Here is a 22,225-nt window from a genome sequence, read left to right as displayed (position 1 = left end):
CGCAATTAGGAGTCTAGCCATGGTAGGACTCCTCCTAACCTCTAGACATAGCCTCCACACACCTATCCATCCCCGAACCACCCTCTTGGACCCTTCCTGACAGCGCCTAGACCCCCGCAGCCATCCATGACTAGCCACACATCTATTCTCCCTCAACTTGCGCAATTAGGAGTCCAGACATGCTAGGACTCTTCCTAGCCCGTCAACACAGCCTTCACCGAACCCCTGACCATCCTTGGCCGAGCCCTGGTGCACCACCCCTTATAGCCGAGCCCTATAACCCATGCAAAATCCATAAAACCCTAGATTTTAACCTTCCACCATGCACAGATCCTCACATGATCGTCCAACCCCCATGTTGCCCCTTAAACGACACTTTTCCTAGCCCTTAATCAACCTATATTGGCAGCATGTCCTTTAGAATTCATAACATTTGCAAACGAATCGTAAAATCATCAGAACTTTGAAAATAATAATCCAAACATTAAACGATTTGTACTCAAATATTTTTCATGCTAAAATACATTAAACATACATAATATGATTTGAATGGTGCAAAAGAAAGGTTTAGTAGCGTGCATTTGCGTTTAAAATACTCGAATATACGATTGTTGGTGTGGATTGCGAATTAGGACGAACGGACGATGAAAACTCCTAGATTTTGCTCTCCAAATTTTTGAAATCTTGTGTGTGTTTTGTGTGAGTATTTCGGCTGCTTTTGAGTTCAAGAGCCCTAGTTTTCTTTATTTATTATTTTTGAAATTTAGGTGTTTAATGGGTTAGGGTTTTGAGCTTTTTGTGTAGGAATAATTAGGCCCACGAATCTTAAGTAAATTATGCTCATTAAGACCTATTTAATTGTAAAATAAAAGTTTACAAATTTTTTAAAAAAAAATAATAATTTTTGGGCCTTTAAAAGTCCTTCATTTGACTAAAACCAGCTTCCCAGATAAAATTGATCTGGTCTCGTAAAATAATTTGGGTTCTAGCATTTATAGAAAACTTTATTCATACTTAATCATATTATTAAGTCTCAAAAATATTTATCGAAAAATATTCTTATCTTGGTAGTCTCTGGTCTCCTTTTCCTAGCCTATTATCGAATATTCGAATAAAATTTTCAGTTTCATGAAATCATACATTTAGACATTCAATAATATACTATATATCATTTAAGCATCTAAAATCAATTAAATAAAATAAATAAAAATTTGAATAATTTGCATGCATGCGGTTTACGTGGGTTGGCTTTTGGACGTTACAAATCCTCCCCTCTTAAATAAAATTTTGTCCTCGAAATTATGACTTAACGAATAATTCGGGGTAGCGATTCGTCATCTCTAACTCAGTCTCCCAAGTATCTTCTTCCTCCGAATGATTCAACCACTTGAACTTGACCATCTTTATTACCTTGTTTAGCAGCCTTCTCTCTTGTCTACCCAAGATTTGAGTAGACCTCTCCTCATATGACAGGTTTGGCGTAAGTTGCAGTGGCTCAAAGTTCTGTACATGTGAAAGGTTTGACATGTACTTGCGGAACATCGATACGTGGAAGACATTGTGAACTACTGCGAGATGAGGTGGCAACGCCACTCGATATGCTAATGCTCTCACTCTTTCAAGTATCTCGAACGGTCCGATGAACCTCAGACTAAGTTTGCATTTCTTGCAAAATCTCATAACATCTTTCATACGTGCTATCTGTATAAAATACGTGGTCACCGAATGCAAACTCGATATCTCGTCTTCTTTTGTCCGCTTAGCTCTTCTGTCGACTTTGAGCAGTCTTCATTCTGTCTCGGATCTTGGCGACCATTTCTGCGGTGTGCTGAACTATCTCGGGTCCCATCGTAGCTCTTTCTCCTACCTCATCCCAATGGATAGGCGATCTACATTTCCTTCCGTAGAGTGCCTCGTATGGAGCCATTCCTATAGATGACTGATAACTGTTGTTGTAAGTTAACTCCACTAGAGATAGCTTCGGTTCCCAACTCCCATGAAAATCGATCACGCATGCTCGGAGTAGATCCTCTAGAATTTTTATGACACTCTCAGATTGACCGTTTGTCTGAGGATGAAATGTGGTGCTGAATAATAGCTTTGTCCCTAAGGCCGCATGCAAACACTTCCAGAATGATGAAGTGAATCAAGTGTCTCTGTCTGACACTATAGAGACGGGAATTCCATACAGTCTAACTATCTCTCGAATATATAGCTCCGCATATTGTGTCATAGAAAAAGTCGTATTTACTTGTAGGAAATGTACTGACTTAGTAATACGGTCCACTATTACCCAAATGACGTTGAATCCTTTCACCGTCTTTGACAATCCTACCACGTAATTCATAGTAATGTTCTCTCACTTCCACTCGGGAATGGGAAGTGATCGGAGCATTGTCGATTGTATTTGGTTCTCAGCCTTCACTTGTTGACACGTCAAGCATTCGGATACGAATTGCATAATATTTCGTTTAATTCCCGACCACCAGTATAAAATTTGCAAGTCCTTGTACATTTTTGTACTTCCAGGATGAATAGAATATGGGGTGCTCTGAGCTTTAGTCATAATGTCAACTCTAATTGAATCTCCACTAGGAAACCATAGTCGAACTTGATATTTTACAATGCCATCGTCGACTGAATATGACATGCTGCCTTTTGATTCATCTCGTTGTCTCTATTTATGCAGTTGCTCATCATTAGACTTTCTGGTTCGAATTTTATCTCTTAGAGTAGACTGTACTGTTAGAGTGGAGAGATTAGGGGCATTTCCCCTAGCATAAACTTCGAGATCAAACCTCTGAATTTCTGTTTGTAGAGGTTTCTACACTGATAATTGGGCCAAGACTGTCCATTTTCTACTCAAAACGTCTGCAACTACATTAGCTTTGCCGGGATGATAGCTAATGTCGCAGTCGTGGTATTTTTACAAGTTTTAATCATCTTCTTTGTCTCATGTTCAGCTACTTTTGGATGAAGAAATACTCGAGGCTTTTGTGGTTCGTAAAGATCTTGCATTTATCACCATATAAGTAGTGTCTCCAAATTTTTAGCGCGAAAACGACTGTTGCAAGCTCAAGGTCATGTGTCGGATAATTTTTTCGTGGGTTTTCAGCTGTCTAGATGCATACGCTATGACTCGATCATGTTGCATGAGAACTGCACCTAATCCTAGTTTCGAAGCGTCGGTATATAACACATAATCCTCTTGTTCTGTCGGCATAGCTATAATTAACGTGGTAGTGAGTGCTTGCTTCAATTGATCAAAATTGTTTTGACACTCCGGTCCCCATATAAATTTTTCATTCTTCTTCGTCAAAGATGTAAAGGGTACTGCAATGGCCGAAAAAACCCTTGATGAACTTGTGATAGTAGCCAGCTAAACCGAAAAAACAGCGGATTTCAGTTACACTGTTAGGCACTAGCCACTCTTTAACTGACTCGACCTTAGATAGGTCGACTTATATTCTTTCTCTCTAAACGATGTAGCCTAAGAATTCCACCATCTCTAGCCAAAACTCGCACTTTCTGAATTTTGCATATAATTTATGATCTCGTAATATTTGTAATGTCGTCTTCAAATGTTGATCATGCTCCTCTCGGCTCTTGGAATAGATCAAAATGTCATCAATGAAGACAATAATAAACTGATCGAGGTACGGCTGAAATATGTGATTCACGATATCCATGAAAATCGGCAGAGCATTAGTCAGTCCAAAAGGCATCACTAAAAATTCATATGCCCATAACGCGTTCTGAAAGCCGTTTTATGCACATCCGCCTCCTTTACTCTCAGCTGTTGATATCCAGACCGAAGATCTATCTTTGAAAATACCAAAGCTCCTTGTAGTTCAAACAAATCCTCAATTCGAGGTAATGGATATTTATTCTTCACTGTCACCCTACCATATAATCGATACACAATCTCATACTCCCATCTTTTTTCTTCACAAACAGCACTGACGCGTCCCATGGAGAGAAACTAGGGCGAATAAACAGCTCTTGAATTTGATCTTTCAATTATTTCATCTCGGCAGGTTCTTGGCGATACGGTGCCTTAGAGATCGGCACAGTACCAGGCATCAACTCAATAGCGAATTTCACCTCTCCCTTGGGTGCAATGCCAAAAACATCGTCAGGGAACACATCCAGAAAGTCTTTGACAACTTCCACATCTTTAATCGATCGACTGTCAATGTCGGGTATGGATATAATACTAGCAAGAAAACCTTGACAACGTCTCCGGATAAGCTTCTTCGCACGAATGCATGAAATAATGTGCGGCATTTGATTATTCTGCACTACCTCAAAGATGAATGCTTTCCCGTTGGGCGGTCTAACATTTACTGACCTCCACTGAAAATCGATAGTATCTCCATTCAGTGTGAGGCGATCCATGCCCAAAATAATGTCGAACTCGGGCTTTGGCAATACAATAAGGTCTGCTTGAACGATGTTCTTCTGAAATTTGAGCTCCACATACTTAACCATGCTTGTAGAGACCATATGTTCGCCCGAAGGCACTATAACTCTGAATCCCGACTCTACGTCCTCCGATAAGATTCCCAATTGTTTCACGAAAGATTCAGATATGAAAGAATGCGTAGCTCCAGAATACGGCAAAGCGTAAGTTGTAGAGCCCAAATTCAGTACACGTAAAACTAATCATTTATCTATTTGTTAAATTGTTTAATTAAGTTTAAAATGATTTTTAGCTGGGCATGAATTATGGATTTGCATTATTTTTAAATTTTTTATGCTTATGTGATGCGCGTTGAATTGTTTTCTTGAGTTTCATGTTTCAGGCGATTATTCGATGCGGGATCGAGGAAAAGAGACTGGCGACGATTTTGACGATTTTTAAATGTGGTATTTTATTTTAAGTCAAGAAAGTGGCATTTTAAATGATTTACTAAGTTTAGCATTTTAAAGCCTAATTTAACTATTAGGTGAATTTTTAAGATTTTAAACTTTTAAAGTTTATCAATTGTGTATTTTATTTCAAATTTAGGAATGCTAGTGTTTTAGTGAGGAGGTTAATATTTTAAATAACATGTAATTGTTTATTATTTATTTAATTAAGTTGATTAGCACCTAATCACCCTTAATTCCTTCCCCACTAAATAACACACACGTTACAATTTTTACACAAAAACGCATGCACACACACATTTTACACACACCACAACCGATAGACACACACACACACATTTCATTACATTCCATTTCATTTCCTTTGAAGAAAAGTTAGGGTTCTTAGAGCAAGCAGCAGCCGGCCCCTCCTTCAATTTCCCAGCAATTCTCCTCACTTTTCTTCAAGAAAATCATGTCACGTTCGTCCCGGATCTACCCTCGCATCCTTCCCCTTTTGGTATCGTCGTTTAGGTAGTTTTAAAGATCAAGGCATGTATATTCTTCGTTTTTTCATCAATCTCGTCATAGTATATGTTGTGATGTTTATAATGCATGAAAATCTATGTATGTTGTGCAAAACTTTGAGCAAAAACGTTTGAATTGATTTATAGATCAAAAATTTTAGATATCAAAACGTGTCTGATGTCATTTCGATTGCTGTGAAAATTTGGTTGATGTTCTGGAAAAAATTTCAACATATAGAACGTAGTACTTTTGATATCTTCGATTTGACAGTAAATTCGTAATTTTTGGACAATAAACGGGTGAGTCATGATTGTTTTCGTGGGACTCCTCAAACTGCGATTTTATGAAAATTTGTTCTTGACGTTTACTTGTTGCAGGCTTCGTTGGGAACCGCCTGGTGATAGCTGCTGCGTTTAGATATATTGAATATGCTGTTGAGAGGATTTCTGGTGTTTCGTTTAGTGTCGATAGACATTTGGTTGCATTAGAACTCGTAAGAAGCTTTTTGGTGTCAAAATGTCGTGTTCACTTGTTGTGTTGTGTTGTGTTGTGTTGTATGATTGGCGTCGTTGTTTTGGGGAGTTGTGGGAGTTTGAATCATTGTCGTAGCGTCCTAGGATGAGTCTTGTGGCATCGGTTTGAGTCGTTTGAGCGTGGCTTTGAAATTTGCAGCAAAATGTGTTCATTGGGTTGGTTGTGCGCAGGGTTAGTGCCGCAGCGCTCAGTAGGGAGCGCCGTAGCGCCGGTCTGCACAGCACTAGTGCCAAAGCGATGCCCTACAGGCGCCGCAGTGCTAGAGCTTCGTCGGCTCTGGCAGCGCCGCGGCACTAGGCGCTAGGCGGAGCCGTAGCGCAGCGCTTGTCCATGACTTTTTAAATCACTATTTTTAGGTTCATGTCTTCCATGTTTAGGGAAATGTCACACATCATATAGAGATTGCTTCGGGGTTTGATGTCATGGTTTAGTACAATGATTAAACGAGGTCAAGTCCCGAGTGATCTAGAACGTCATAAGCAAATTGTCATTTCGGTTGGTGAGCATGACTATTATGTCTAAGTTATGGAAATTAAGTGCATGAAATCATGTTAGTATGTGCAGCAGTGGTCCCAAGTGAGATCCAACGAATCCCTCAACGCCATGTAAGTATGTTAGACGTGCAAAGAGAAAATATTTTATTTTTGAAGTATGCTAAATATCTTGTGATCAATTATGAATGGGTTTGGAAGCCGGTGAACGTGGCCGGTGACCTCTCCACCCCGGTAAAGCATGAACGGGTTTAGATCAGGATTGGAAAGCAGTAAAGCATGACCAAGGACCAATCCACCCGGCAAAGCATGACTGGGGATCTCATGTATGTGGTAGTGGATCTTCCCTACCAGCCCAGTACTGTGGTTTAGTCTGATCATGCGCATTTATGTATGGGTCACTTGCTTTGAAACATATCTCTATGCAAAAATGATGATAATATGTATGTCCAAGTATGTATGATACAAGCATGTTTATGAAAAGTTTTACGATATGATGACACGTCTATATTTATGCAAGTACGTTCAAGTTTTAGTATGTATGTCCTGCTTTAAAGATGCTTGTGGTTTTATCACGTATTACTTGTTATCTCTGGTTTATACATGTTGAGTTTATAGACTCACTAGACTTGATTGATGCAGGTGAGGACGAGTATGAGGAGGCGAGATGTGGGGACCAATGAGCCGGCTCGGCCTGCGCAGGAGGCTAAACCCGAGGACCGCCTATGTTTTTAAGAATTTATGCATGTTGAATCCAATACACTGATTTTTCACGATATTTCTTTACGTTGTTTAAACCAGTTATTTCGCAAAATATATTTGTAATCTTTTTATTGCAAATATTTTGGACGAACAGTTTATCTTTATCTAAATTTGAAAGATTAATTTTTATTTAAGAAAATTTATATTTTTTCGCAAATTTTAAATAGTTTAAAAGTACGGTACGTTAAAAGTACAATACGTTACATAAGTAGCTACGCCCGCTAACAAAATTTTGCATATGATAATATTTGCATTATACTCAAACAAGGCCATAAAATTCAGAATTCCTATCATCTAGGCCCTTCTAGTTTCCCATATTAGCATGTCAGCCCTTTGAATATTCTATAATTGCCAAATAATCCCTTAAAATTTTAGATAATTTGCAATTTAGCCCAAATGTTCTAGAATTCTTCAAATTCAGACCGTGTTTTGCCTTTTAACCCTTTAAGATTTTCGAATTTCATGCACTTAAGTCCTAAGGATTTTTGAATTTGCCAAATTTTTCCTCATAAATTTTCGAAAATTACAATTTATTCCCTTAAATTTTCAATCTCCTACAATTTGATCCCCTTAGCTAATACTTGCAAAAATACAATCCCTTAAACCTTAGAATTTGAAACATGCAATTCTAAATCATCAAGTTCAATGTACCTCAATTGAATTCTAGCATTCATGGTTATTAACTCAAGTAATAAGGCAATATAAAATGCTTAAATAGTCGGAGTACTTATGATAAGCGTAGTGTCTGGCTCCACTTTCTCAGCATGCATCACGTAAGCCCTTCCAGTCGCGGGCTGCTAATGCTTTGGGCAATCAGCAGTCTTATGCCCCATGCCTCCATACCTAAAGTACTTGTAGGTTCCCCACATGCACTTGTCGTAGTGATGACGATTACACTCCTTGCAGAGTGGCCTCTCCTTAGTCTTCAAGACGTTTTTTTTAGGTGGTTGTCCTAAAGGTTTATGCTGTTATGGTCGCTTCGGTGGTCCCGTAAACGGATTCTTGTTTAGCTGACTTGATTGCTGGGCAAGATTCCTCTGGCACTGCATCTCCTAGTCAATGTCCTTCAAAGACTACTCGGGTCGAAGGGCTTTAGCAACAACAGTAGTATATTCAATAGGATCAGTCAGCATCACATCTCGACGGATAGTCGGTCTCAAACCATCTAAGAAATGTCATAGCTTCTCTGCGGCATCATTTGCAATCGGGGGTACAAAATGACAGCCCCTATCAAACTTCTGTACAAACTCAGCAACAGACAAATACCTCTGGCGGAGATTCATAAACTCTATCTTCAACTTTGAACGAACTTCGGTAGTGAAATACTTATCATAGAATACCCTCTTGAAGCCCTCCCAAGTCAAAGTAGCCAGATTTACTCCTCGCTCCGCTCCCTCCCACCATAAGAAAGTTTCGCCCTTCAGCAAATAAATGGTACAACGAACCCGGTCAGTGTCCGCCATATCCATATACCTAAAAATCACCTCCAGAGACCTAATCCATCCCTCAGCCAAGAATGGATTAGTAGTGCCAGAAAAATCCTCGGGATCCATCCTCTTAAATGGCTCATAAACAGCCTCTGGTCGGACCCTCGCAACATTCCCAAAATGCTGCTCCAGTAATTGAGCCATCCCAGCTAGCACACGAGGACTAGCATCCTGATTAGGTGGAGGCTGTAGAACCTCCTCCTCCTGCCTATCCTCATTATCTCTGCGAAGAACTCGTCTAGGAGGCATCTCTGTACAAGTCGTACAAACCACGTAACAAACATACATTTAACATTTAAAAAACATAAATCTAACCTCCTAATTCATGCACCATAAAAGCATTTAAAATTCAGAATATAAAATCTAAGGAAGTAAAAACTCACTGACTTGAGGCGTGACTTCTCGAGCTTCTCGGATTGGCAGTAACACAACTTTTTGGGGATCCTTGGCTCTGATAGCAACTGAAAGGTCCACTATTTTTTTAACTTTAAAATTCTACTAAATTTTTTTCTATAAAAATCGAAACATGCCATGTAAAATAACTCATCATTTCCAAAATCCTAAATGCATAAAAATCTGTAAAACCTCAATCATGAAAATCATACGCCAACCTTTAAAATAATCCAAAATTAAACTTCAAAATAAAGCATGAATCTCTAGAAAAATCCTCAAATCTTTTCGTAAACATTAAATATATATAAATTAAATAAATGTGGAAAATCAATGTCCATCAGAAGTGTACTGTCGGACTCGATCCACTCAAGCGTCAGCGCCTCCCTCAATCTCATCCTCACCTGCAACTATCCAAACCTAGTGATTCTAATGACTCAACACGTTCTAACCATGTGTAACAAATAATATATATACAGGCACATCCGTAACAATAATATTTTTATTTAAAATAGCTAGCATAAATTTGTAAGCATAAATAAATCATAAATCATTTAATCGTAAAGCTTTCCATCATCATATATCATCTTGGGTGAAGTTTCATCATTGAAAGTGACTAGCTATAATCGTATCATGTGGTCGACTGATCAGTCTTAGCTCACCATTCATGGGGACGGGCACTAGGCACCGCCGTAAATGGAAATACGATCCTCGGGCTCTCTCTAGGGCCTTCTCCAATAAACGGGCTCCTTCTGGGCTTTTTCCCTCACGATATTCCCAATTATATCATATCATGTTTGTCACAGTCAATTCACATCCTTCAAAATATTTTTCTTTCCCTTTTTATTCATAAAACATCGTGTCCTTTCCAAATTCGTAAAATAGCATTTTAACAGGAAAAATCGTACAGCTTTAGCATAAATCATAAAATTCCATATTATCATCATAAACATTTTAAAACATCATTTAGCATGTATTATGATTCTTCGGGATAGTTCCAGACATTTCGTACTACCTGTGACATAAAATGACCATTTTATCCTTGGAATCTAAAATTCTCGATTTTTGACGTTTTCTTACTTTTATCGACTCGAGTCTATCCCAAATCATCATATAAGCTTAAAATTGACTTCTAAAATTTTTCTTCGACGTAAACCTGTCGATTTAATTATTTAATAATTAAACCGTAACGCGTTTTAAACCCGATTTAATTCAAAACTCAATATTTTCTTTCCAGAATTTAAACTTAGGCTTTTCATCCCTAAAATACACTCGTGAGCCATGAACCACACCCCATGAACCATGGTTCGAACCCTTACTACTCTCCCTAGCCAAAACCGCACCCTAAGCCCTATACCAAGCCACGCTTCCTCTAAACTCGAGCCACCCTCGAGCTCTCATGGACAAAACCCTGCCTAGACCCTACCTGAACTGACCTGGACTAGCGCACCAGCCCTAGCCCAGAAAGAAACACACCTTTCCCATGAGCCCCTAGGATCCGCGGCCCTTCCTTGCGCAATTAGGATTCCAGCCATGCTAGGACTCCTCCTAGCCTCTAGACACAGCCTCCAAACACCTATCCGTCCTCGAACCACCCTCTTGGACCCTTCCTGACCGCGCCTAGACCCCTGAAGCCAGCCAGGACCAGCCGCAAATCTATTCTCCCACAACTTGTGCAATTAGGAGTCCAGCCATGCTAGGACTCTTCCTAGCCCGTCAACACAGCCTTCACCGAGCCCTGACAGGCCCTGGCAAGCCCTGGTGCACCACCCCTCATAGTCGAGCCCTAGAACCCATGCAAACCCATAAAACCATAGGTTCTGCCCTTCCACCATGCACAGCTCCTCACAAGATCGTCCAACCCTCGTGTTGCCCCTTAAACGACACTTTTCCTAGCCATTAATAATCCTATATTGCAACATGTCTTTTAGAATTCATAACGTTTGCAAATGAATAATAAAATCATCAAAACTTTGAAAATAATAATCCAAATGTTAAACGATTTGTACTCAAATATTTTTCATGCTAAAATACATAAAACATTCATATTATCATTTGAATGGTGCAAAAGAAAAGTTTAGTAGCATGCCTTTATGTTTAAAACGCTCGAATATATGATTGTTTGCGTTGGTTGCGAAGGAGGACGAACGGGCGATGAAAACTCCTTGATTTAGCTCTCCAAATTTTTGAGATCTTGTGTGTGTTTTGTGTGAGTATTTCGGCTGCTTTTGAGTTCAAGAGCCCTAAGTTTCTTTATTTATTATTTTCAAAATATAGGTGTTTCACGGGTTAGAGTTTTGGACTTTTTGTTTAGGAATAATTAGGCCCACTAATCTTAGGTAAATTAGGCACATTAAGACCTATTTAATTATATAAAATAAAAGTTTACAAAAAAAAATTTCAATAATAATTTTGGGCCTTTAAAAGTCCTTCATTTGACCAAAATCGGCTTCCCGGATAAAATCGATATCGTCTCATAAAATAATTTGGGCTCCAACATTTTTAGAAAATTTTAATCATATTAGTTTTCATGAAATCATGCACTTAGACCTTCAATCATATGATATATATCATTAAAATCAATTAAATAAAATAAATAAGTAATTTAAATAATTTGCATCTATGCGGTTTACTTGAGTTGGCTTTTGGACATTACAATCTAAAACTTCACACGAAATTTTATTAAACTTAATATGTAAATTATCATCATATAATTGACTAATGTTTATCAAGTTTGAGTTTAGTCCATCGACATGTAATACATTGCGAAGCTTGGGAAGTCTCTCAACATTCAGTGCTCTTTTTCCAACAATCCTTCATTTTACTCATCCTCCATATATCATTCTACTACTCTTTTGGTCAACATAGGCCGTGAGATGTTCTTCCGAACATGTCATGTGGCGTGAGATTACACTATCAAAGTATCAGTGTCCTGCAATGTTATTTTTTAATGATGTATAAATAACATGACAGTTAATTTTTACTTTTGGTACCCAAATTTTCTTCACTGCAGGTCGTTAGTTGGAGGTATTGTGGTAGGTGTTGTGCAGCGCTCTAGGCAACATCCGATTTATTTCCTTGTAAACGTGGTCTTTCCTAAACTTGAAACAGTAGTACTTGATATGACCATGATTGAAACAATAGTGTCACACAAAATGACGTTTTCTTCGTTTCGGATTTTGAGCAACATTTTGCCCTTTTGATAGAGATCTCTTAGTCGTAGAGGTAACTGACGGTGGTTTCAATGTACCCCTGCTTTCTTTCACAAATACGGTTGATTTTGATGATTCTCTAACTTCAAAAACACTGTTTTTGAAACATAATATAGTCTGTATAATTTTTCACATCATTAGTATGGAATCAAGCTTGGATGTACTCGATTTGAACTCGGGAAGTGTTTCGGTGACCTTTTTAAGCTCATCCTTGATTTTACACAATTCCAAATCCTTCTTTCTTAAGATCATTTCGAGTTTGGCAACAACATAATTTAACTCAGTATTCTCTTTTGAAAGAGTTGTATTCAACTTGTTTCTTTTGATCAAGTCAGCATAAAACTCCTCATATAGCTTTTTTACACTTTCTAGGATGATTTTTACATCGTCAGCTTCCAATTCTTTCTGAGCACTTAAATTTCTTGAAGTTATAGAATTAAAGCACAATGATTCTGGAGAGGTGTTCCGGCCAGGTGTTGCAACACTGGAGGCAACAACTAGTGGATTAACTTGTAACCAGCGTTTTTCTTCCAAATTCTTCATCAGATTTCTCATTACTCAAGGAGATATTTAGTCCTTTATTTTTGCGAAGTCCATTCGCTCATTCATTTGCATAGTGTCCAAAACTATTGCATTCTTTGCATTGCACGGAATCAAACCGTTTGGAATTAAATTGATCTGTACCTTCATTCATTTTCCGAATTTGTCCTTGGTTATGAGACTTTTGAATTTTTTCAGGAGTAGTTAGACTAGCAAACTTAGATTGTTGTCTTGTCTACTTTTTATCTCTTATTTTTTTCAAATAATCTCCAAACTTTTTCGTGATATAGGATATAAAGTCTTCATAGATATGACTCATTGACTTCTTGTGACAGTTGAAGAAGATCATTGTATGAATCATTAGATACTTGGAAAGCAATTTTCTTACTTTGGTCATTCTTCTGCATATCCATATTCATCTCAAAAGTACGAAGTGAACTTATCAAATCTTTCAATGAGATTTGAGTTGTTTCTTTTGATTCATCAATTGTACAAATCTTGATATTGAATCGTTCTGACAGAGATCTAAGTACCTTGCTAACCAGACTTTCATTTGAAATTGGATCTGCCAGGCTAAAAATGCTTCGTTGGAAATATCTCTAAGGCGGTGATCATAGTCAATGATTGTTTCAGTTTCTTCCATCCTCAGATTTTCAAATTTAGATTTTAACATTCTCAGCTTTGTCTTTCGCACACTTTCAAATTTTTCACAACGTTTTTGAAGGATTTCTCATTCATCCTTAGCAGATATGCAGTTGGTAATCAAACCGAACATGTTTAAATTGACTGAAGTGAAAATGGCATTTAAAACCTTTGAATTGTGGTTCGAGACCTCTACTTCATCAGCTGTCCATTCATTTTCTGGTTTTGTCATATTGTCACCATCTTCATCTATTCTTCTCGGTGAAGCCCACCTGATGACAACTCGATGCCATGTTCTCTCATATATGGACTTAATATATATTATGATATTGACCTTCCACATATTGTAGTTTGATCCATCCAAGACAGATGGTCGTAGTGCAGTATTTGTAAGTGACGTGTCCATTAATTTGTATATATTAAACAAAAATAACTAGAATCTCACTTAGTAAACTCCAGTGGAGGCTCTGATACAACTTGTAGAGATTTCTGTTTAACATAAACGATACAAACTCTGTGTATATCAGATATCAATGTTATCCCATATGTTGTAACACCTAGTGACAACATGCAGCGGAATAATACATCACACAAATAAATAACTTAAATAAAAATAATTCAGAGATAATTTTACACAAGCTCTTGTGCTAGAAAAACAACTTGAATTTATAAAACCAACGATAAAAATTGTATGAAAAACTATCTTCTTTAACATGTTAAGGAATCAAATTGCATCCTAAAACAAATAACCAGACTTAAAACGAATCCAAAGAATGCAAAACGATGTACCGAAAAACTGGAGCAACAAAACTAAATCTTCAATCAACACTTTCATAAGTGATGTCTTCAAATGTTTCCAACAACCACGGAACATGTAAACACATACGATTTTCAAAAGGCGACGCTATGTGACTTGATTCTTTTCTCTATATCTCCGCGTCTATCACTTTTCGTTTTCACATCATGTTTTTCTTATATTTATAGGCATGTTTTTCCTGATACTTGTTTACTTGATTAGATGACTACAAATCATGGTAAGATAGAGTTTATAAGGAAATAAACACTTTTTAGCATAACAAATTAAATCTAGAATCAATCTCTATAAAAGTCCAGAAAGACAAAACTCTTAACAATTTTTTAACAAAATATTATCAATAAGGAAAAGATAATTTTAAGGAATAAAATATATCTTGGAACCAAAGAATTATTTTTCTTTTCACACTCAACTCTCCACGAAAGTTGGCAACACCTAACTATGTCAAACTCAAAAGAGAAGACGCTTCCACACTACCCCATTAGTCCCATTCTTGAGTGAGCTACCCCTCTTCTTCGTTTTGCTTTTTTGTCCAAGAATTTTCTGGGCAAAACAAATTCTGCTGGTGTTTAATACAACGATCCTAAGTTGATGAAACAATTGATTGATGGTGTCAACTTTCTTCCTGAAAACGAGATAACGCAAAGGGACTTGATGTTGGGACATCGTATTCTCCCACCCAAGACGCAGCGGAAGTTTAAAAATATTTTCTTGGGCGTCGTGTGTTTAAAACTATACATAGGATGTGTAGAGTTATACATTCGCGTTCTCAATGCTGGACTCCAAACTATTTCAGTGTTTTGACGGATATAGCCTTACTTGTAATTTCCTACGAACGGCTCTTCTCCTTTGATCGTCTAATTGGTTCCACGATTGAAGACTTTCTTCCTCGTTTGGATTTCACAAGAAATCGCAAACAATTTTTTCGTTGAGACTGGGACGTCCGAATTTCCCAAATCCGGAGTCGGTGTAGCGAAGACATGGGGCGTCACAAGGAAGAAACTTGCGGCCAAAATTTTTCTTCCATATTTGAAGATGGTGGTCGAGACTTGTCTTCGCAATAGGGGAAGGAATTTTGTGGATTTTTATGGAATAAAATATCCATTGAATTATGCCCTCTTATGATGCATTTATAGAGTGAGATTTCTAATCTAATTAGGAGTTTTACTTCCACGAGGACTCTATATTTTCATTATAATTAAATTCCCATATTATTAATATATAACAAATTTATCAAATTTTGATAATACATGATATATTAATTACCATATATATACATATATATTTTATATCACCATATAAATATATATGTATATATATATATATATATATATACTTATTAATTAAATTAAATAACCATTATTTAATTTATATAATGGACTCATATGCTAATTTAATTTTAGACTCCTCTAGAATATGTATGGGAATTTGCACATGTTAGTAGTCACTACTACTAGTACAATAATTTAATCGGTAAATTTCCAATTCACTAAATAAATGATTTTGAACTCGTTATAACCTCGATCGACGATCCAAGAGCGCCTATATGTCAAGGATACAAATCTTGTTCATATAATGAAAAATGAAAATTTCGAAGATCAAAATTTTTATTTACCATATTGGGCAACTGTCAGTTTTAGTGAACTCCTCACAAAACAGGCAGTTCCACTTTACTTTCTTAATTAGCAATCATGCTAACTTCCATTTCTTCAATCATGTGGAATCAGCTCATAAACTTCTTTATAAGCTTCATGTTTGATCTCCATCAAACTATAGTCGCCAAATTCCAACTCCTTGAAATTTGACTATCTCAACGGAAACACAGAATTCGATACTTGTGTGACCCTTAATGGTTCAGGGATACAGCTAGCTATGGGTTCACATCTCCATGTGATTCAGAATAACATTTATTCTTATTCGGGTTTACCCTAGTTAACCCCATTCCTTTCATCAACTCCTCGATCAAGAATGTCAAAACTCATTTCTGATTGCACCCATCGGATCATGGTAAGAGCGTATAGTAGCATCGCTCCATGATCCCCTAGGTATCACTGATAGTGCCTGCAAGAACCTTTAGTCATGGTTAGCATACAGTATGGTCCCTTCAACACATATATCTCGATCGAATATGCAACCATTGATATATCGAGAGTTGCAAATGAATTCGATAACGATGTGATTTATTTTTTAGTACTAATAGTGACATGGTATGTGCAACAAGGAAAAAACCTTTCCCCAAAACACATTTCTTGCTCTGGCCAGAGACTCCTTGCTCTATTAACTCATCATATCACATAGTATATCTTCACCCGTATGCGAACGGTGAATCCCCGACTACAATGCATTTGCTCCCACGTATTTCAAAACTACACCCAACCTCGCCACCTGATAACCCTCAATGGAGTCGGTAACGGATCAAAGTGCTGGCTAGTACGTATAGCACCTACATTGTCCCGGGTCAAAGGACTAATGGTGTACAACCATAACTGCGGACTATTCCACTCGATAAGTGAGAACCACTTGGATTGTAATGTCTGCTATTTTAAAAATGCGGAAATATTTTATTTTTTTTATAAAGATCACATTTTCGAAAATAAACCTTTAAATATTTTGCATGCATGCAACCCTGCTGAGAAATATGCATTTAAAAATTTATGGTAAACATTCGACGAAGAAAATACTGTAATGTAAAAATTGCCAAGTCGGCCCTCAATCATGCATGAATAAAACAAAACAAGTAAAATCTTGAAAATCAACAGTGTAGCATAAAAACGTATAAAATCAATCATGTCTACTCAAAGCTCATAAAAACGTGATGTGCGGAAAAGTGTGGTCCTCGGGTCGTGCACGCACATCCAGTCCTGCCAACTCAGATTTCGGCACCTCCTGTCCCCTCAACAACATGCTCACCTGCATCACACACGCCTAGTGAGTTTAAAGACTCAACACACCTATACCAGAAATAACAAGTACATATACATAGCACACAGCAGTGAAAAATAGCATAATCAACATACATTTAATGTCTGCAGTAAAATTGTATGCGTAATCGTGACCTGACAAAACATAGTAATAATCATAGCATGTATCATCGTATCAACATATACGTGTTAATTTTCTTGATTTGAATTCCGTTCATTAGCTGTGACTTTCGTATCATCATGTCAGTCGATGGATCCATCTACGTGTAACCATGGTACCCGGCGACGAGGATCATCAGCGACACCGTTACCCGCCCACTGAGTCACGGCCTTACATGTCATCATGTCATCGTGTTAGTCACAACTAAATCACTTCTTTCAAAACGTGTCATCATATTCATCACTTAAATAAAAGCATGCATATACGTAATTTTTCCTTTAAACCAATCATGCACCGTATTTATCATAATTGCGTAAAAATCAAAAATATGATGCATAAACATTTAAAATATCATAAATTTGTGCTTAGGGCGCTTCCATGACCAAAATCTCAAACCCAAAAATTATCGTTTCAACCCTGAAGCTCTAAAATTGACCCGAAACTTACCAAACTCCTTAAATGTCCCAAAAAAAATTTTAAAAGCGTTCCTAGATGTAAACTCAAGCCAAATTTCAGAACTTAACCGATTAATTTTAAAACTTGGATCGGGGTCCCGGTTTTAACCCGAATCGACATGAAGCCTAACCATATTTCTCCCAACTTAAGCCATGCCTAAAACACATCCTATCATCCCTCAAATCACATTTTCCAGCCCATTAAGACCCATGAAAATGAGACCACCAGCTGCTGTTATTTTCAGCACGAGCCAAGTTCGAACCCTAATGCGACTAAGCTTCACTATTTCGCATCCTAGCTCACGCCCGAGTGGACCAGCTCCTAACCAACATCACTTAGACCACTATAGGGCCCTACTGGACCAAAACAACCCAAGGACTCAGCCCCATGCACGCTGGAAATCACATCTTCTCGCTAGACATCCAAAACACTCAAACCCGATCTCTCATCGGTTCGACTCCCTTGTCCGGCCCTAGAGTCAAGACCAGCGGTGTTCAAGATTTTCCAGATCATGACTCAGACCCATCAAAGACAAGTCTAAGGCCTGGAGTTGCCCTCACACTGTCGGCTTCACCTTTGGTCAGAAACACAACCCAAAACAAGCGACAACTCCACCCAACCTCTCGACCCTTACCACCAAAGGCCAAAACACGAATCCAGCATGCTTCCCCTTAAATATACGTGGTTCAGACTTCTAATGACAGCAGTTGACATTCCCCTTTCAGCAAATTACAACAAACGTGAGTTGGATGTTCAATAATGCAAGGACTTGGAACAAAACTGAAAAATCTCCATGAATAATGCTGAACCGAGAATTTCACATACAAATAAATACATAACAGCATATATATAGCGTATATGATGCAGAAATAAAAGTATGTGGCGTGCCTTGATGTTTTATGAACGAAAACGAGGAGATTTGCGCGTCGGGGAGGCACCGAAAGAGCGGGGAATGAGGCTTGTTTGAAAGAAAACCATGGGGGAATGCTTGCTGCTGCTGTACTTCACGTAATTGGCTGCTGGTTGAGAGGGGTGGACGGCTGATGGGGTAGGTTTAGGTTTAGGGTAGCTTGGGGTAATATTTAAATAGTTAATTACAAGATCATGGGCCCTTAATTAATTTTAAAAAGTTTAAAAAGAGTCTTGAGTCCATCAAGCCCAACACACACTCCCGAAAAATATTTCGTTTTGGTAAGTTCTTGAAAATATTAGCCGAACCCTCAAAAAGTCTCCCGATTCGATAAAATTTGCGTACCAGGTAAAAATAAAATCATGTGGGTAAAAATATCCAATAAAGCCCATTTTTTTAAAATAAACTTAAAAACACCTTAAATTAATTAATGAAAATTAATCATGTATAAAATGATTTTTCTAATAATTCCCCGGTCTCCGTTCCTCGTTCGAGCGCGAAATGCAACTTAAAAATTTTTAATGCATGAACCCTTAAAATTTCATGAAATAAATTCTACCATGCAATGATTATGCATAAAATGCATAAAAATACCCAAAAACAATTTAATGAAATAAACAAGCATTTAATGCTTTAAAACAATTTAATAAAATACCAAAGAAATTTAATAACTTGCATGCATGTGGTTCACGTAGATCTTCAGATTTTCGAGACGTTACATGGATAGTTCGAGGGAGGCTTGTTCAGTGCATCATCATATGATCAACCATCTGTGTGAATGGACATCTCCATGCCCTTGCCAATGAATCATGGCGTTTACATCACAGATGCTAGTCTCGAGCTCGAGCGACCTTTATCCTTGTTTTAGGCAGCTGATTCGACTAGGAACATGTTTAGAATATACGGTACACTTCCTAATGAGTTTCATGATCTTCAATGCGACGCAGATCTCATGGTACCTATTGTATATTCAAGGACTTTATCTATGCAGCCTGCATGGGTATACAGATAAAGTATAATGTCATAATCGAATAAATCGTAAAATATTACTAAAAAAATATTATTTTACATTAGAGTCAATAAAGCCCGAGCCACAAGTTGGCTTGCCGGGCACCTACTCTAACAATCTCCCACTTGCCCTATAGCAAACTACACATAGATCTTAGACCCATTGCTTCGCGATGCTTCTCAAACAATTATCCTGGCAGGGGCTTCGTTAGCGGATCAGCAACGTAATCTACGGAGGAGACTCTCTCTACCGAGATGTCTCATCTTCCAACAATCTTCCGGATTATGTGGAACTTTCTCAGTATATGTTTGGATCGCTGATGAGACCTCGGTTCCTTTGCTTGCGCAAGGGCACCGGTGTTGTCACAGTAGACCAGGACTGGATCAACTGTTTGAGGAATGACACTCAACTCTTGGATGAAATTCCTCATCCAAACACCCTCATTTGCTGTAGCCGATGCAGCTATGTATTCGGCCTCAGTGGTTGAATCCACTGTGGTGTCTTGCTTGGAACTCTTCCAAGAGACAGCACCACCATTGAGCTTGAATACAAATCCAAAGGTCGATTTAGAATCATCCACATCTGATTGGAATTTAGAATCAGTGTAGTCTTCCAATTTTTTTTCTCCACTTCCGTATACCAAGAATAAATTCTTAGTTCTTCTCAAGTACTTAAGAATGTCCTTCACTATTTTCCAATGCAGTGGACCGGGATTCGACTGATATCGGCTTGCAACACTCAGTGCATATGCAATATCAAGTCGAGTAGATATTATACCATACATAATACTGCCTATGGCAGACGCATATGGAATGCGGCTCATGGTTTCTATCTCTTTCATCAGTCTTAAGGCACATAGACTTGGATAAATTCACACCATGAGACATTGGGAGATATCCTCTCTTGGACTCCTCCATAGAGAATCTCCTCAGTATGGTATTGATATATGTGGATTGGGTAAGCCCTAGCATCGTCTTTGATCTATCACTATAGATCTATATTCCTAATACATATGATGCTTCACCCATATCTTTCATGGAAAACTTACCAGCTAACCATACTTTATTTGATTGCAACATCCATACATCATTCCCAATGAGTAGTATGTTATCAACATAAAGTACTAAGAATGTCACTGCACTCCCACTAACCTTGTTGTATACACAAGGTTCCTCAGGATTTTTGCCAAAATCAAACTCTTTGACAGTGTTGTCAAATCTGAGTTCCAACTCCTTGATGCATGTTTGAGTCCATAAATAGATATATGAAGTTTGCATACTTTATGTTCACTTCTTACATTCCCATCTACTCCAAGTTTCCTTTTGTAAATCCATGTGCATCCTATGGGAACAATTCCCTCAAGTAGATCTACTAAGGACCATACATGGCTTCAAGCCATTTATATGAATCGGAATCAAACAATGCTTTCTTGAAATTTCTTGGTTCACATCCAGGAATGGGCTCACCTTGGCCCTCTTCAAGAAGCAGGCTCAACCTGTTAGAGGCGGTCTTGAGATTTTTTCGGATCTCCTAGGAGCTTGTGTTTCTTTGATTGGCTGTTGGGGTGTGGGTTCTACTACTTGTCTACTGGGTAGTTCTCAAATCTCATCGAGTTCTATCATCCGGTCTTTTCTATCTAATAGAAACTCCTTCTCCAAGAAGGTGGCATTCCTTGAAACAAACACATTTGTTTTCCTTGGATAATAATATCTAACAGAGTTCTTTGGATATCCCACAAAATAGCACAAATTGGTACTACTATCCAATTTGTCTCTCATTGCCTGCTTCACGTAAGCAAGGCATCATCATATTCTTAGATAAGAATATTTGGGAGGCTTTCTCATCAATATCTCATATGGAGTTTTATCCACTGCCTTTGTATGGATTTGATTCAACAACCTTGCCACTGTTTCAAGCGCATATCCCCAAAGGGATGGCGGCAACTCAGTGAATCCCATCATAGATCGGACCATGTCCATCAATGTCCGATTACGACGTTCTGACACACCATTAAACTGGGGTGTGGCAGGCGGAGTCCACTGTGAGATAATCTCATTCTCTTTAAGGTATTCTCGAAACTCAGTACTCGAGTATTCTCCACCTTGATCTTATCGTAGTGTATTAATACCCTTTTTTAACTGTTTCTCTACTTCTGTTCTGAATTTTTGAACTTTTCAAAGGCTTCAGACTTGTATTTCATTAAATACACATACCCAAAACTCGAATGGTCATCGGTAAAGGTAATGAAGTAGGAATGACCAAATCTCGTGCTAACACTTAGCGGGCCACAAACATCTGTATGGATCAAATCCAACAGATCATGTGCACGTTCCACTTTCCCAAGGAAATGGGCATTGGTCATTTTTCCTTTCAGACAGGACTCACATGTCTCTTAGAGAGTTTATGTCTAACGAGTCAAACATGCCCTCTCCCACTAGCTTGTGGATTCTTCTTTGAGAAATATGTCCTAACCTAACGTGTTACAAATGTGCTTGGTTTAGACTATCTTGTTTTCTTT

The 22,225-nt window shown here is 38.0% G+C and overlaps 1 protein-coding gene across 1 annotated transcript; it reads right to left on the bottom strand.

The window, feature by feature from the left end:
* Positions 1–4,020: 4,020 nt before the first annotated feature.
* LOC142532250 (uncharacterized) lies at positions 4,021–4,506 on the bottom strand. The gene has a single exon (XM_075638567.1). It carries the CDS (start codon positions 4,504–4,506, stop codon positions 4,021–4,023), a length of 486 nt encoding a protein of 161 aa, XP_075494682.1.
* Between the last annotated feature and the right edge of the window lie 17,719 nt (positions 4,507–22,225).

The sequence above is a fragment of the Primulina tabacum genome, chromosome 18, assembly GCF_025594145.1.
Source record: "Primulina tabacum isolate GXHZ01 chromosome 18, ASM2559414v2, whole genome shotgun sequence".
Taxonomy (NCBI): domain Eukaryota; kingdom Viridiplantae; phylum Streptophyta; class Magnoliopsida; order Lamiales; family Gesneriaceae; genus Primulina; species Primulina tabacum.
The sequence above is the reverse complement of the archived record's forward strand: the minus strand, read 5'-3'. Positions and strand labels throughout refer to the sequence as shown.

Bases quoted from the DNA above. Each gene is read 5' to 3' on its own strand.
- LOC142532250 (XM_075638567.1), bottom strand. From the start codon at position 4,506: ATGGTCTCTACAAGCATGGTTAAGTATGTGGAGCTCAAATTTCAGAAG.